At 39.8% G+C, this 17,585-nt stretch overlaps 1 protein-coding gene across 3 annotated transcripts in view; it reads left to right on the forward strand.

Moving 5' to 3' along the window:
* The window catches only part of LARGE1 (LARGE xylosyl- and glucuronyltransferase 1), a 347,716-nt gene that overhangs the window by 308,277 nt on the left and 21,854 nt on the right, over positions 1-17,585 (forward strand). For all 3 annotated transcript variants that reach the window (XM_085048913.1, XM_085048911.1, XM_085048912.1), the window contains 3 exons: positions 456-611; positions 9,612-9,775; positions 14,125-14,403. In XM_085048913.1, coding sequence (XP_084905039.1) covers positions 456-611; positions 9,612-9,775; positions 14,125-14,403 — 599 coding nt within the window. The remainder of the gene's footprint in view (positions 1-455; positions 612-9,611; positions 9,776-14,124; positions 14,404-17,585) is intronic.

Raw genomic sequence — 17,585 nt, forward strand, 5'->3', positions numbered from 1 at the left:
ATGCCTAACTAGGAAAGAGACTGCCTGGCCTGAAGCAGTGAATCAATTTCATTAGCAGAAACCGTCATGTGGAAATCTGAGATTAATGTTTAATGCCTACATCACCGTGTCCCTTGTTCTTCCATCCTCTTCAGCAGAGTCCATAACCTATCAGCTCCACGATTAGAGTTGTGGAAGCACTTCTGAGGTGCTTCTCCACAAACTAGAGAAGCACCTTCACTCAAATGTGCAGGTGATACCAGAGTTTCCAAGCATATCACCTCCAGAGTGCACAGTTACTTGTGGAAGACTCGGCAAAACCTTCCCTGTAAAAAGACAGAAGGAAGTCTGTGTAGTTTGTGGGTTGTTTTTCTTCTGGTTTTAAGAGGGCAGCACACTGAACAGACATAAAAAGAGCAGATAAAGCAAATCTGTATTCTAACAGCAGGATGTCTTCTCTCTTTTCCCCCTCTGAGGTGATTCACTGGAACTCACCGAAGAAGCTGCGAGTGAAAAACAAGCATGTGGAGTTTTTTCGCAACCTCTACCTGACATTCCTGGAGTATGATGGGAATTTGCTGAGACGGGAACTCTTTGGCTGCCCCAGTGAAGCAGATGTGAACAGTGAAAATGTAAGTGGGATGTCTAGGGCTCGATGGTTTAAAGGGTGGCTCATCCAAGGCATGGTCTGAAGACTTGGGGTTGGTTGTGTGGGCAGTGCAGGGCAGTGGAACTAGGGAGCATTGAGGGCAATGCTCAGATTCCCAGAGTGACACTGTGCAAAGCATTTAACCTCTTTGTGCCTCAGTTCCTCACCTGTAAAACTGTTGTATTAATCCCATCTTTACCCTGGGTTTTGCTGCTTATTTTTTGTCTATTTTGCCCTTTTAAAATCCCCAGCAAAGGTAACATCACAAGCTGAAAATGAGGATTTGGGCTCTTTGTCCATTAGGCAATTTTGCAAATCTCACCCTTAAACCTTGTCCTGGTTTCAGCTGGGATAGAGTTCATTTTTTTCCTTAGCAGCCAGTGCAGGGCTGTGTTTTGGATTCAGTACAGCAGACCTATAACTTCCCAGGAGGTCTTGTTTCTTGCTGTGTATTTGTTCGGTATACAGTGATGTCAGTATTTCTAGTAGATACTAATGCACAAATAATGAAAAAGAAATGAAAATATCCAGACTGCTGGATTTAGTTCTGTGAATTTTTGCTGTGCTGCAAACTATAGAATGAGCAGAGAATGCTTCAAGGTACACAGTCTGTGAGACTGCAGGTTTTTTCTGGATATCCCTTCACCAATCAAAACAGTATTTATATGTATCTGCATAAAATTTGCAATCAGAACCTTCTAGACTAAGCAAATCCTTTGAAAATGATTGAAATCAAGGATGTTTACCCACAGATGTATGTGTATGCCTGTGCATTAGCACATATAATTCCAAAGTAAAAAACTGTTAACTGAAATATTTATATACCGATGTATAGGAGCTCCTTGTGTATAATGTGGTCTCTGGAGATTTGTAGACCAAGTAACAATTTTGGCTACATAGTGTGGAAGGAAATAAAAAGGAATCTGTAACATTTTATTAAGGGAAAAAAAACATTTCTAAAATGTGCAATGCTGTCTACATAAAAATCAACTAAGCAAAGCCAGTATCGTGTATACATTAGCAATTAAGAGGTATTTGACAATCCCTATCATCATTGAGGCTGGTAGTGTTTCCATTTAGTCTGTGAATAAAATGACCACAGGAGATGCCATTCCCATATTTTTAGATATGGCACTCAGAGATTGGATAGCTAAATTTAAGGCACAGTTTCCCAGACACTTCTGTGACCATCTCATTGTCTTCTGAAAGGAGTGGGGCTTAAATGGGAGAGACAAGGAGGTGGGGGAGAACAAGAGAGAGGAGAGAGAGAGAAGGAGAGAGAGGGAAGGCAAGTGCACTGCCAAAGCAAAAGCACATGGAGAAAGAAAATCCTCTGCAAGAGGAGACAATCAAGTGAACTGAAGTGATAGAAGACCACTAAGAGTCTCGCCCTGAGAGACATCAAGGTACAGGAGACAGAGCAGAGGGTAGGATGGGATGAGAAAAGGTGACTGAGATATTAAAAGAAAGACAATGAAACACAGCTTTACCATCACACTTTAAGAATGCAGGTTAAAATTATACTAAATTCACAATGTGTTGTGTGGGTTCAAAGAGAATTAGTACAGTCACAAACTTCTTGCTGTATTTTCCAGAGCTCTGTAAATGCTTAATAAACAATTTTTTTAGATGACAAGTTGCTTGGGAGCAGTGCAGAGCCAATTCAAGTCCTTGCTGTAAACGGCAGTCCTTAAAGTTTAAAATGGCACATTTTACTGAACTTGTATCTGGTTGACAGACACTGGAAATGACTAACTGCTCAAGCATGTTTCTTATTCAAGAAGAGTAGAGTGCAATATGGTATGTGGTATGGCTTGTGTCTGAAAAAGAACTGGAACTCATTCCTCCATTTATAAATTATATTATATATGATTTAAAAAATATACTGGAAAAGAACAAGCTAGACATACAAAAAATACATGATTCCTAATTTGCCAAGAGACACCAAAAATTTAACAGCCTTCTTTTGAAAAAATCCAACTTCAGAAAACTTAAGAGTAGTCACTTAGGAGAAGACATTGTTTTGTATTAGTTGCCCTTGATGTAAGCTCCCCTCTAAACTTGACTGTGTCCTTTTTATTGTAGAAAATAGCAACCAAGTTTCGGCTTTGAAGTTATGAGACCCTAAGAATAGGATTATCTTGAAAACCACTTTCTCTTGCTCTATCTGCTGTAGCACATGCAGTGTCACAGGTGTCCTATTAAGTACAGCACATTCCCCTGATCTATTGCAGGATTATCTTCAGAAGCACAGCACCTTGTAAAGTGAGAAGGAAACCACTGTCATTCCTCCCAGTACAAGAATTAGGGGGCATGAAGTGGAAATAGCAGTAGCAGGCTCAAAACAAAGACAGACGTTTCGCTCACGATGTGATGAAGCTTTGAGCCAGAGGTAATGTTTCTAAAAGTATACATACCCTGAAAAATTACTCTTTTTGGAGAGAAAATCAATCAGGAGCTTTTAAGCTTCAGTGCAGAAAGTCCTTGGACCACAAGTTGAGGTCTAGGTGAGAGTTTTGAGAAATCCTCCCTATACACTCGCCCTGCTTTTACACTCCCCTAGGCAGTAGCTCACAACTGGAGACTGAACCTTCAGTCTGAAAAGATGTGTTCATAGGTTTCCATTAGGATTCATAAGCATATATGTTACATAAAAGGCTATAATTTCTATGAAGTCGAGTATGTATGAAGTAGGAATTGCTGTTTGAATTGTCTTTTCCTATTATTTTTCCTTTCTTTCTCTGAATTGAAACTGGCATCCACAAAACACAATGGGACTTTCTTATGTTAGGCAATGCACTTGTAAATACATGTAAAAAGTGCTCCTTCAGCTGCCTGTGCTTCTCTGCACTGTGGACCAGTGGACAAAGCTGGGCTGTTTATAATCAGAGAGAATTGCTTTAGCACTAAATGCACTGAGTCCTGCTGTGGAAGAAGCAGTGGCTTGTTGAGTCTCACTCACAGTCTGGCTGTATCAGAAGATACCCTTAAAGTCTTGTTCCAATATCCCAGCCACTGCTTCTCTACAGTTTATATTAGCAGTGATGTTTTATTTACAATTCAACCTGCAATTAAGGCATCTCATTTGTAATGCAAATATCTGTAAAATGGGAAGAGGAAGTGTGGCAATGGGTACTGTTGGGCTGATTCTGTTTCTCTAAGGCCCCTTTACACTTCTCATCAGTACAGAGACGGTGTTAAAATGAATGTAAATTATGTATTTTCCCTTTTTAAGGACTCTTAACAGTGCCAGAGAGATGTAAAGGGGCATTAGTTTAAAAGGTAATTGGACCTCCCTTTAATCCCTCTTACCCTTCCTCTTGTGCATGCATCTGAATACATGTATGCTTAAATACACGTTATGCCTATATGCATGTAGAAGTATCACAACTTCCCTTTTCCTAATGTTTGCTGAGACAGTATAATACCACAGAGTGAATTTTAAGAGGTCTGAAGGCCATCTCCAGATAATGTAGTGCACAGTACTGATCTAGTCAGATGCTGATCTTCAGCTGCACCAGATAGTGCTGTTGCTACGTTCCAAAGCATTGCAAATGGGAATGGATAGAACAGATAGGGCTCAGAAACCAAAATACTAGAGGCAAAAAAATACAGACTGGGATCGTTTTTCAGTTTATGTAAAAATGCTTATACGTATGTCTATTAGTACGTGAGTGCTTCATCCTCTCCTCAAAATATTCAAGCTGAAACACCCTCTGTGTTGCAGGGACAGGCTGTGAGCAGGATCCTGCCATGTGCTCCCTGCCCTAGAGCAGGACCCTAAGTCCCCCTGATTGCATTTGTGCTGAAGTGAGATTACACAAAGCAGACTGCTCTCTGCAAGTTGGTACTACAATCACCCCTTTGTCTTCTGTGCAGATTCTGGGTGGAAAATTCAGAATATGGATCAAATCCTCCTGGAAACACAGCCATTGGCTCAAGTGGCCCCTAGAGTACATCCTTAGTCACTCTATCCTCCTTATTCCGTGCTATTTCCCCTGTCTTACTCCTTCTTTCTTATTTTGATGTAATGCAGAAGATTTTTGGGAAATACAAAAAGGCAAAGCTTATAATAATCTCAAATTTGAACATTTTCTATTGGCTTTTAATGCTTATATCCAGCATTTTATTCTAAAGGACGTACTGTAAAGCCTAAAATATTTCAACAGGATCTTCCAGGCAATCTCTGTAGTTATACTGTGAGATAGATATTGTAAGCCTGATTTTAGACAGAAGTGCACACTCAACCTTTTAGCATTCTCATAAAACTTCTTTCCTGCAGACAGCTTCTCACCAGGTACTTCTGCCAAAGCATTAAATCTGAAGGTTGAATGCAGTGTCCCCTGTGAGTGAAGCCTGTGTCCTGATCCAAAGCCTGGAGCAAGACCAGTAGGAAGTGTATCACTGATTCCACTGAGTTCAAGAAAAGGACAGTAGATTCCCATTCGAGAAGACTTTCAGGAAACACGGGAGAAAAAAATGTCTGCTGGTTTTTCTTCTTAAATTTTCAAATCAGCGATACAAAGAAACTGTAAAAACATCCAGTTGTCCCCTAATGCACTTGCTTAGATGTGTCCTTACACACTAAGTATGTTTTCACTCAGTTACTTTTTTTGTGCAAAACCAAAAATTCTAATAGTAGCAGAAGGCTGTGTGTGCCAACTTAGAGTATCCAGCAGAAAAGAGGGGGATTCTAGCAAGATACCACACAGTATAAACACTACTAACAAATTTAGCAATTTCTGGGTGGCTAAAAATAGCACGAAAATGAAGCTTCCAAGTCAGTATCACAGCCCTGAACTTGCAGTCAGTCTGATGCTTTGCTTACCCTTTGCTCATGCTGAATTTCAAGACTACAGGCTCATTTGTAGAACTGCGATTTCAAGTCACTATTTTGTGATGTCATTGTCTTTCTCTAGTAATAACAGATGGTATATGGCAGTTTTGAGGTGAAATCCTGACTTCCCCAGCTGTGTTGTTTCTATTATTGTAACTGGTATTGTTATTAAATGCTGAGCTGGCAGACCATTCTGTTACTTGCCTGAAAGTTACCATTATACTGCTTTCAACTGTTTATAATATTATTAAGTGGAGGAGCACATGGGATAGGGATTTTTTTCGCCACACTGTTATGCCTTTTTTCCTTTTCTCATTTTTTTGAAAGTGAAACATGGGGGAAAGCTTGGAGGTTTGTCCACATCAAAAGTTCTGATGACCTCTTCATGAAAATACTCCATACCTCAGAGAAGGAGCTGGCTTTTCAGGCAGGAACATGTCTTTTGCCATTGTGGTGAAAACTTGGGCAAATTATAATGCTGAAAAATCATGGTTTACACATTGCCAGTAGTGTTTGGTTTGACTTCAAGGAGGCTCAGATCTCTGGAGGCTCTTTCTTAGGAGTGTGCTTGGAGACATCTGAGCAGATTATATATATCCTGGTGACACAGCAGGGTTGGGCTTGCTGCAGGCAGGGGACCTGGAAAAAGACTTTTTTTTCTGTGATTGTTTCCTCTGAATCCTCCATGCCACATTCTGACTGGACAGTAGAGCTGAGAGCAGGAACTTGTATTTAGTCTCTGTTCTGAGGAACATTCACTGCCCTCAGTGATGTCCAGACAGGAGGGAGGAGGAAAAAAATCCAGATTCACATAAAAAGAGATGAAATCCAGGTTAGAAGCAGAAAGGGAGAGTGTTTGGAAGTGGAAAGGACTGACAGGTGCCTGTAGGTGTAGGGAGCTGGCAGACTGAATAGGGACCATAGGGTGAGACCCATAGAGCACAAGGAGGAATGGGTGCTTCATGTGTACAGAACTGTCTGAGATATTACACATGCCTAAAAATTGGGTTCTCAGTTGCACTGAATATTTGCAGTCAGGAGAAGCCATCACTTCCATTTAGCAAGAGTATTAGCAGTTTTCACACGCTGCAGCAAAATTCCTCTTGCCAGGTGGGTTTGCTCAGGCACTAACCTCTTTGTCCTTAGCACAGCTTTATTTCACAGAAGGCTCAGTTTGACCCATAGCAAATGTACAAAATTTTATGGTGTGGGAGGAATAAAAGTTTAATTGACGTGGGATTAGTCTGGCTTTTATTACTGATCATTGGAGAGGCCAGAAGGACTTTATGTAGGTCATCCAAAACAAGACTCAGTGAATGCTTTTTCCTCTCTGCATCATCATCTGCTTTGTTTATGCCATGCTAAAGGCAACTGTTAACTCACACACTTTGAAAGTGCTAAATGTTGCAATCCAAATTGCCTACTGGTGGGAACCAGGAGAGCTACAGTGGAGAAAATGAAACTGCTACAGTTTATAACCACATTTTAGTTACATCCTGGACTGATGGTTTCATTTCAGTGGCTAAGCTGAGTTGATTTTGTGCCATGATTACGTGCCTGACCACTCTTGAGTGAAAAAACTTTTCTAATATCCAATCTGAACCTCCCCTGGCACAATTTAAGATTATTTCCTCTCGTTCTTTCACTTGAGACGTTGCAGAAGAGACCAGCCCTCACCTTACTAAAACCTCCTTTCAGGGAATTGTAGAGAGCAGTGAGGTCCCCCCAGAGCTTCCTTTTTTCCAGACTAAACAACCCCGGTTTCCCTCAGCCACTCCTCATAAAACATGTTTTCCAGACCCATCACCAGCTTTATTGCCCTTCTTTGGACAGGAGGAAGGACAGACACAAAACCCTGACCCTACAAAATGCAGTGGAAAAAGCAAGATTTCCTTTTCCCTGTAGCAGAAGGGATCTTCTGCTGTTTGCTGCTCTCCTTCACCTCCATCCCCAACTTTGTGATTTGGTGAGTTTCACCATCAAAAAGGTGGGACTCCTAAGAAGCTGTGTCTCCTCCTCTTCTCCTGCCCAGGGCTCAGTAGTGCACAAAGCCATAATAATTTAACTCCAAATGTTATTCTTGAGCTCATAATTAAGTATTTATAGTCGCTTAGCTTTCAACCCAAATGCAATCTGATAATTATTCAGTGACTGCCTGATTAATAACTGGTGTGCAATTAAACTCTTCTAGCCTGGTCATTTGTACATACAGAAGGATAGTAAGGTGCCCCTAAAATGTGCATTGCTGTTGTTTCAACCATTTTCATTTCAATCATCTTCTTAATAATTCTGTTAAGGCACACTAATGTCCCTTTTCAAGAAAGAAAAAGATACCAGACACTTTCTAGTCATTGTTGTAAATACTGAGTTTAATTAAAATATTATTTGAATGTGATTTAGAAAACAGAGTGCAGGCTCAGCTGAATGATGATTTGTGAAGCAGAAAGAATGAAACTCCAAGGATACGTAGAAGAGCTCCTGATTTCTATTCTACCTAAAAGAGATCTTGATATCAATAGAAGTTTTGCCTGAGTAAAGATTTGTCAAGATTCAGACTCTCATCTTTCTGAAAGCAGTCCCTCTTGAGGGGTGTTTTAAGATCTGTGCAGAACAATAGCACAGAAAAATGACAGCCTGATCCAAAACTCATTGAAATCAAAGTAGGTATTTCCATTATTCAGAAGAAGATTATAGAGTGATGTACAGGAAAATATCAGGAATTATCCCATCAGCCTTCACAGGAAAACATTCAGTTGTAAGTTGTGGATAGCAACCATTATGCTTATAGTTCCAAGAACAACAGTTCTTCTTAACACAGTATTAGAACAAAAAATACCTACATTTTCCTTTTTTTTTCCCTTGAAGATGGTGAAAGTATTACTTTAGTCATTCTGGGAAGGACAAAAATATGTATATAATTCAATAATCTTTTTAATAAAATAGTTTTGAGGTACACTGTGATTTCTATCAAAATTTGTAAAATTCCTATAAAATTAGTCTTTTTCTCATTTGCTGATATTTTATTAATGTACTACTGTTCTCATAGGATGCTTTTAAGAAATCAAATATAAAAATTATACCTCTATTAGTAACCTACATTTTAGAGCAATAGAAACTCAACTCAATTTCACATGTTAAGACCATAAAAAATGTTCATCTTCATAACATTTTACTGCAGGTATGACTGGTTTTTCCTTTTAAATTAATGCATTTTCAACAGCCTAGCTAGATGTTTGGTTTTAATATCATAGAACCATATAATCATAGAACAGTTTGAGTTGGAAGGGACCCTTAAATGATGATCTAGTCCAGCCCCCAAAATAATTAGTTCAGGAATGGAATTGGTCAACTGCATAGACATTTGGTCAGTTTTTCACTTCTACCTTTCGCCAGAGCTAAACTTCTATTCTCTTAAAACTACATGTCTAAGAAATTTAGGATTAGATTGCTTACAGATGCCCATTTTGACTTTGAAGGGGCTTAGTTTTCAAGGGAGCCAAGAAGTTGTCTGCCATCCTCCAGATTTCTCAAGTTAGATATCCAGAAGCATAAATCCAATTAAAAGTGTAGGCTTAATTCTGGCACCTGTGCAGTGGCAAGAACATAAATCTCAAGAGAAGGAGTAATCATCAGTTAAAGGTGTTACTTTTCCAGCTGTCTGTCCATGCTGATAGCAGCAGTTACTGTTCTCCAACAGAGGCAGCAGAACAGGAATCTCTCAGTGCTGAATCTGCTGCTGAGTGTTGTCTAGTGGAGTATGTCTGTGACTAGTGGGGAACACTGCTTCTAGAAAGGATGGAATTCGGCATCACAGTGGAACATTACCTCTGAAACATGATGATTATCCAACCTGAGGTTGTTCACTGTTTCACAGCTAGTCTGGATGTTGAAAGTGTGTGATACAGGTAATATATACAGTATATAGACTATAATACAATGCTCTCTCTGCAGTATGGATTTACATGAAAATCCTTCCTTCTAATCTCTTGTCCAGTGACTTGAGAGGCTCGGGAAAACTTTGCTACTCTGTATGTTCCACTTCCATTCCTCATTGCATCATTCTGCAAGTTCCCAGCCTCCGGCTTCTCTCTGAATTGCTAAAATAATTCCAAAGAACTTTTGTTTGTGTTCACTCTTTCCTTCCAGCTCCAGAAGCAGCTGTCTGAGCTGGACGAGGATGACTTGTGCTACGAGTTCCGTCGGGAACGCTTCACCGTCCATCGCACTCACTTGTATTTTCTCCATTATGAATACGAGCCAGCTTCAGACAACACTGATGTGACACTGGTGGCACAGCTGTCCATGGACAGGTAGGGAACACCTCTTGTTCATCTGGAAGCGTGAGACAGTGTTTTGTTACAGGGAAATCTGTGTAATGCTTTGGAGAGGGGAAAATGCACTTTCATGGAAGCTTGGATGTTGTATGTACAGTGCACACACTGCATTACACTCTGCATGAGTAGAGTTCATGAGAGGGTGGATACTGGAGCTGCAAGAGTTGTTGGGATCATCAGGCATTATTAATTCATGGAGTTTTGCAGCAACTTAGAAAAAACAGGAGATGTTTGTGATAGAATCAGGCAAGCAGTTGTAGCTGACCAAGTTTTTGCATGTGTTCTTCTGCACTAGAGGGTGTTAGTTTTGCTTTCATTGGCATTTTACTTGCAGAAAATTTCAATTAGAGATTTTTCTTACAGTGAGAATCAGAACTAAATATTCTAATTTCAAATTAGGAAGTTGAAAATGATACTTTTTTTTAAATGTGCTACTGTGTAATGAAAAAACTCCATGTGAGCACAGTCATTGCACCTTTATCCAAATGTTGATTCTCAGAAGAACAGTTCAGCTTTTAGTTCCAACATGAAGTGGAATTTAACTGGTGTTTCATTCGGGGGAAAAAAATCTGTTTCGTGACAAGTTCCACCTGTACCTTTCTGATTCCCACCATTGCAATTAGTTGTCATTTTTTAGAAGCTTGAAAGTGCATTCTTGATCAGCCAGCTTTGTGAAATTTTGTAATTGTGAGTTCTCTTTTTTTTTCCTCCAGCTTCTCTGTTCAGATCTAGTCCAAACTTTGTAGTTACTGCTATCAGAGGGGGTTACCAAACAAATCAGAACTCCTTGAGTATTAACCAGAAACTGATAATTTCCTTCAGCACAGGACATACAGAATATAGCATGGCATGTGAATAACACCACTGCTACACCAGTAGAAGGTCAGCAGTTTTTCAGGAGTTACAGGAACTGAGATCAACAGAACATTTACAGCCTGTTTTAAAAACAAACAGAAGTGAATGAGGGGTATTCTGTTCCCCTGGTGCCTCAGCACTGCACATTTCGTTATGATTTGTTGTGCACATCAGTGTCTGTTCTATTGATTTTTAATTGAGGAAGCATTTCTTAAGTGTTCACAAACCTTTGAGTAAAAAACTAAAGAAATAAATTAAGCCAGACCCTGAGCGAGTGCCACAGTAAATTAGTAAAGCTGGTGTGTGCACATGGTATTTTTTTCCCCCCAGAATTTAATTAAAAAGAATGAGCTGGGGCTCAGTGCTGATTCACTGGCACTGATGCAAAGTCTGAGCATCTGTTTCCCTTTCTGGATCCTCACTGGGGCACATGTTTTTATTGATAGGCAGAACCACACATTTTTATTCAGGAAGAACAGCCGTCCTGATACTGTGCAGGAAAAATCTTCCCTACTTCGCTGGTGTGTTGCTATAAATTATTGATTCAAGTTGGAAATTCTTTCTTTCAGCTAAAATCAATAAATAATATCATACCAAAGAACTGCTTAGCTGCTTTGTTTTCTTTCACATCTTTCGGTTACTGCCTTACTTTTTTTTTATCTTCTTTAAACCACTTTTACTGAACTCCTCAGGCACAACTGTAGACATTTAAGAATAGTGTCTCAGATGTAGGATGACATGTACATAAACAATGTGCTGTACACTACATTCCTGAATTATTCTTTGAAATTATTATCAGAGATGAGGAAAAGCAAAAAAAACAATTCCCAGCATCTGCTGTTGGAGATGAGATTGACATGACTGTCATGACAGACTTAGGTTTGCCTGTCCTATAGGCTTGAGGAGTGGAAGAGACAGATGCAGTTTAGGAACTGAGATTATTATCTTTAGCTGGGAGCTTTGAGACAGACTTCATTCAGTGTTGTTCATTATTGGGTGATTGCCATCTTTGCACTGATGTGACATTTCCTTGAATAATGGTTTGGTTGCACCACTGGGATTTTTATGCACATGTTTTGGCTAGGCAGCCTTTTAAAGGCTTGGTGTGTAGCTGGGGAGCAGAAATCAGAGTAGGAGTTAAGAAAATGTGAGGTCAGAAGGTGGAAAAGGAAAGACGTGATTAGCAAGACACTGCGTGAGGTCTGAGTGAGAATGAGTTGGAAATCAGTTGATTATTCTTATGAAGAAAAATAAAAATTAAAAAATCTCACAAAACAATTGAATCCAGCAAAATTCACTTAGCTGAACAGACCTTAAAAAATTTACCATCTAAATTATGATCTCATTATTATGCAGTACATTTATTTTCTCTAAAGTCCTTAAGAGAAGGCATTCCTCAAGACCAAAACTAAAAAAAAAAAAAGAAAAAAAACCTCAAAAAATCCAAAATAAGTTGGTCCTGTTGTGCTTAGAAACTCGTAATTCTGAGTTTTGTGGTCAAAGCAGGCTTAACAAGCCACAGAGAGCATCACCTAGCAGTTCTCATATCAAAGTTTTGGAAGCAGAACTTGTCAGTGAGAACAACACAGCAAAATGGAGTATTCTGAAGAGTACTAAGCTGTCCAGCTGGGAACTTGTACCAGCAAAACCCAATTTCCACTTCAGTATCGTGAAAAGCTTTGCATTTTCAGGTGTGCTGTTTAAATAAGTTATGTGTGCCATTTGTCCAGTTCATGGAGTCCTTAAGAGGCATTTTGCTGCATTTTTTACAAGGCAAGTTTTTCATTTTTAAAAGGATGCCCTAAATTTGAGTGCTGACAGACTGGAGTCTCCTGACCAAAATATTTCTGCTATGTTGGAAGAAGGCAAAAAATTGCTTTTTTTCCCCTATTTATTTTTTGTGTAATCAAAAGTCTAGACCTTTCATGACTTTTCAGATATTTTTATATCAATTTGTGTTTCAAATCCAGCTGTATATTTCAGGCAGTGATAATAAGCTTTGTTTCAATAACAGAGAAAAAGAAAATGATGTGCCAAATGTAGACTAGTAAGGTAGTATCTCCTAAGAAAAAATTATTATATCATCTTGGTATCATCACAATCATTCAGAAATGCAGGAAAAAGCTATTAATGTTAACTCAGATGATGTGTTTACTGGAATATCGTTCCTTCATTTTGCAAATCTTAGGGAGATAGTAGGAGGGAGAAATTATTTTCTCAGATTATGATAATGCAGAAAACTTTCCTTGTGGTTTGTATAAATATTAATAGGAAAAATCAGCAATGTGGATTCGGAACAGAGAGAAGATAATAATTTTGCATCGTCTGCTCTTCCCAGTTTTTAATAGAATATCTGGCTAGGCTGCGTAGGTCATTTCCCTTTGTATTAAATTGAGAGATTTTGTAATCAGTCCTCACTGTATTTGTGGGTGACACATCTCAATCTCAAGGCAATAAATTACCCAAAGTGCTGAAACGATTTTGACCAGGCTGGGTTTGATTTATGTTTGCGTATTGAAATCTTTTGTTGTCATTTTCATCAATAGTATTGTAGCTGCTGGAATTTTGTAAAAATATACATCAATACAACCTGTTTAAGAAACAATTTGATGAAATTTGATATAGTGCTAAAACGTACATTGAAAGTTAGTACTTTCAATGATAGTTTTGTCTGAAATATGCTTTTGATATTCCACAGCAATGCCACGTCTGTCCTTCCTTCTCTCCTTACTCCCTACTAATAATAAATCCCATTTCTATCAATGTATCATCCTTTTGCTCTTTCCCTGATAGTAAGCCTTCTTCTAGTTCATGCACATGTTCACATAAGTCAGTATCCCCTTGACCTGTCTTTTTTAACAGCTTTTAAGATCTGACTAACTGCCTTGCAAAGATTTGGGGGAGGTTTTCCTAAACAGGAGGTAAAATGATCAGTGGGTTGGTGCTCCTCTATCCTCCACAAGCTTGTTGAAGAGCGATGTAGTGTTACTGTGTGGGAATAGCTTGACCTGAAATGTGAATTGGGAACTAGACACTGTTGAAGTTTATGATCCCCCTATCCTGTTAGGAGATCCACATGAACAGATCCCTGCAGCTGCTCAAAGCTCCCATCAGATAAGTCCTTTTACCATTTGGGCTTTCCTGCAGCATCACAGCTTTAGGCAGAATATGATGGTGCTTTAGGTATCTGAGTTGTGGCTCTGTGTGTCTGATCTAGGGCCATCTCAGGCTCCCTGGGATTCAGTGAAATAGCTGTATCCAGGGTGCAGTCCATCTGTCCAGGAGGAGACATCACCCATCTTAGATGAGATGAGTTATGCTGCAGAAATATTTATTGCTTTCCACAGCATATCAAGTGTCCCCAATCTGTCTCACTTAGAGAAAGATGTCTGCATTTGATCAGGTGAACCCAGGCACAGAGCCCCACACAGGGAAACAGCTTTCTCTCACTCTCACCCTTCCTCTTGCAGGCTCCAGATGCTTGAAGCCATCTGCAAGCACTGGGAAGGTCCAATCAGCCTGGCACTGTACCTTTCTGACGCAGAAGCCCAGCAGTTCCTGCGCTATGCTCAGGGCTCAGAAGTGCTGATGAGCCGCCACAACGTTGGCTACCACATCGTGTACAAGGAGGGGCAGTTCTACCCTGTGAACCTGCTGAGGAACGTGGCCATGAAGCACATCAGCACCCCATACATGTTTCTGTCTGACATTGACTTCCTGCCCATGTATGGACTCTACGAGTACCTCAGGTAATGGATAGTGGGGGGATTCCCACTGTCAGCTGGGATTTCAGCCTCTCCACATCTCACCCTTCTCACATACTCCCAAAACAAAGCAGTTTGAGCAGATCTGGAAAAGGCAGCTTATAAATATTTGAGGTGTGACAATGCCCAGCAAGACAGAAGAATTTTTAGAGTAGAAGAAGGGACTGTAACTGAAAGTGAAGCAATATTGTTATGGAAGAAAAAACTCAGATCTGATTGTGAGCCTCATTAGCCATTAGAATAATCCCCTCAGAGTTGCAGAAGAACCAATTTGAAAATTGAACTGGGTTAAGTATTATTAAATGTCCAACAACATCATTTATTAGCAGAGATGTGAACCAGGCAGTTTCTCCAAACATCTCTGCTTCTTAATGTCAGTGACAGAAAAAACATGCAAAGCATTACTGAGCTTGTTGTCCGTGTGACACACTCTTAATCCAGTTCCTTATCTTGAAAAGAAGGTGATGAGTCCAACCAGCTCAAAAATATGACTGCAATGCCAGCACCTGTCAAGGCAAAAGAATTGTCATAAGGAAACTGGGAGGAGTAACATCAGTGTATATTGTATTATACTGCATGTGAGCAGTTGGGCTGAGCAAACTACAGACTTCTGCTCTACTAACTGAGCTTTTTTTTAATAAAGACATTTTTCCCCTGCAGAGGCTGGTCATCTGAGGCCAAAGCATAGAGCAAGGAGGACACCCTGTGGCCAGACAGGAGGATGTCAGTTCCTTTCTCCTGACCAGTTTTGCTTTTCATCTCTGTTCTAATTTGGTAAAAGCTGATCAAAGTGTTCCAGTGAGGGCCTGCCTGTAGGCATTCCCTTTCAATTCATAAGCCCGGGGCTTTGGAGTTTAAAGGAAAATATGCCTTCTGGTATCATAAACTTGTGGAGGAGTTTCTTTGTTTCAGGCTTAACTCAGTTAAGATGTGTACAGGGCCAACATATTCACTATTCAGAGGGATGGAGTACATCTTCTGTGAGGAAGGGATGGGAGAGCTGAGGTTGTTCAGCCTGGAGAAGTGAAGACTCCAGGAACACCTTAGTACCACCTTCCAGTACATAAAGGGGGCTTATAGGAAAGATGGGGATGAAATTTTTTAGCAGGACCTGTTGAGATTAGACAAGGAGGAGTGGTTTTAAACTAAAAGCAGGTAGATTTAGGTAAGATACAAGTTTTTTTCAATGAGGATGGCAAAACACTGGAAGAGATTACCCAGAGAGGTGGTGGATACCCCATCCCTGCAAGCATTCAAGGTCAGGCTGGATGGGGCACTGAGCAACCTGATCTAGTTGAAGATGTCCCTGCTCACTGCAGGCAGGTTGAACTTGATGATCTTTAGAGGTGCTTTCCAACCCAAAGCATTCTATGGCTTTCAAGATGCTGAATTTCAGTTGTATCATTGAAGTATTAGCACACCGTGTCAGCTTGTTTCCCTCTTATTTTGTTGAAGTCTTTTCAGCTTGTGCTATGAGCACTCCAGAGTTATTCTGTCCCTTGCACAGATTAGCTATCCCTAGATAACTGGAGGAAGAGTTATTCTTCATTTCTCTGTTCTTCTATATTACTGTTCTGTACTTTCTTCAGATTTCTTCAGATTTCTTCCGATTTCTTCAGATCAGTGCTGGACACAAGTAAGGATGGCAGCTGTTGATACTGGCTGTATACTTTTTAGTGCTAAAAAAAGGAATTTGTTCTTCCAAACTGGTTCACAGTGCATGGATGGAAGCTAGCAATGAAAGGAAGCAGAGAGAAGACAGAATGATGTGCCACCATTTACTTGAGATACTACAGCCACAGAAATAATTCTCATAGGGTGATATTGTATTGCAGAACTAAATGCACCATGATGCCACCATTGCTGATTTTGCAGAAAAAAAAGAGATTCTCTCAGAGCTGTTGCATGTGGGACTTTGTGTTACCCTGCCAGCCTTTTTTAAGGCCCATACTGCCTTAACTCTGACTGTGAGTCTCTCTTGCCAGGGAATATTAGAGTTGATAATCTGCTACTACCAGCTGTGTAAAAATGGATTTTTTAATTTTTTTTTAATGTGGACTAGAGGCTTTTGTTGCTTTCTCAGTAATGATTTTTCTAAGCAAAGTGGCAGGGAGGTGCATTGAGATTATTTTACATATGGATACTCAGTGTCTTTCTGCATTGACTGTTCCCACTGCCTCTGCAAGTAGCTGATTAGTGCTATCTGTCTGAATGGCAGCAGTTGTTTGTTAGAGAGATGTAAAACATTTTCATCCTCATTTTCTCAGATAGAACAACCATAAACAAATAGAAGTAGTGTGGTATTTCTGGCCTTGCTTTGTACAGGATGAGCCAAACAAGTCCCTCTCACTGCAAGTTTGCTGATTTACATACATTGTATATTGTGTCTCTGCAGATAATATATTCTCAGGTAGAAAGGAATTTTGAAAAATGTTTTCAAGATATTTTGAAGGTGTCGTATGTGAAAGGTTACAACCAGTTTTGAAGGAGAAGCTGATGGAGCTGGTGGTTACCTATCCCTTTATTTATCTGTTGCTTTGCACTTAGATTTGTGCCAGTTGAGCTTTTTCACAGCTGCTAAGTAAAACCATTTCAATGTTTTTATCTCCCTCAAACATCCTTTTAGTCTTGTCTTAGTCTTTTGTGATGTATAAAAGGAAAGAAATACACAATTTAAAGATTACCTGTTTACTGTAGTTACTGAGGTCCTCATGTCATTGCCCAGAGGTAAAATCTCCTTCTAGGTGCTGCAAGTAAGGTGTTTGGGTCATCCTACACTGGCTTGTAACATAAAATAGCTAGACAGGCTGCTTATCTGCAGTTGTCACAGCTAGCATTAAAGTTCTTTCCTGACCCATTTGTGTAAAATGTGCCCTTGGCTTCCAGTGACACATTTAGCATGAACTGGGACCTGGCATCCAATCTCCATCCAGAGGTTTTATACCTCCCACCTACAGCATGAGTTGTGAAGTAGCTCTGGCTATTTTTCAGCATCTCAGCAAGAAAGATAGTTCAGGTTGTTAATTTTTGAAAAGAACTGTGCGGATGAGAAGGTTGATATGAACATGCTGGAGTTCATTCAACTTATGAGAAGACTCTTGTGACTTAAGATTCATTTCTTCACTGCTTTGTGAAAAATGTGGTTGATGAGATTTAAAATTTAACCC

This window comes from Lichenostomus cassidix, chromosome 1Aa (genome assembly GCF_008360975.1).
Source record: "Lichenostomus cassidix isolate B80296 chromosome 1Aa, HeHo_3.0, whole genome shotgun sequence".
NCBI classification, from domain to species: domain Eukaryota; kingdom Metazoa; phylum Chordata; class Aves; order Passeriformes; family Meliphagidae; genus Lichenostomus; species Lichenostomus cassidix.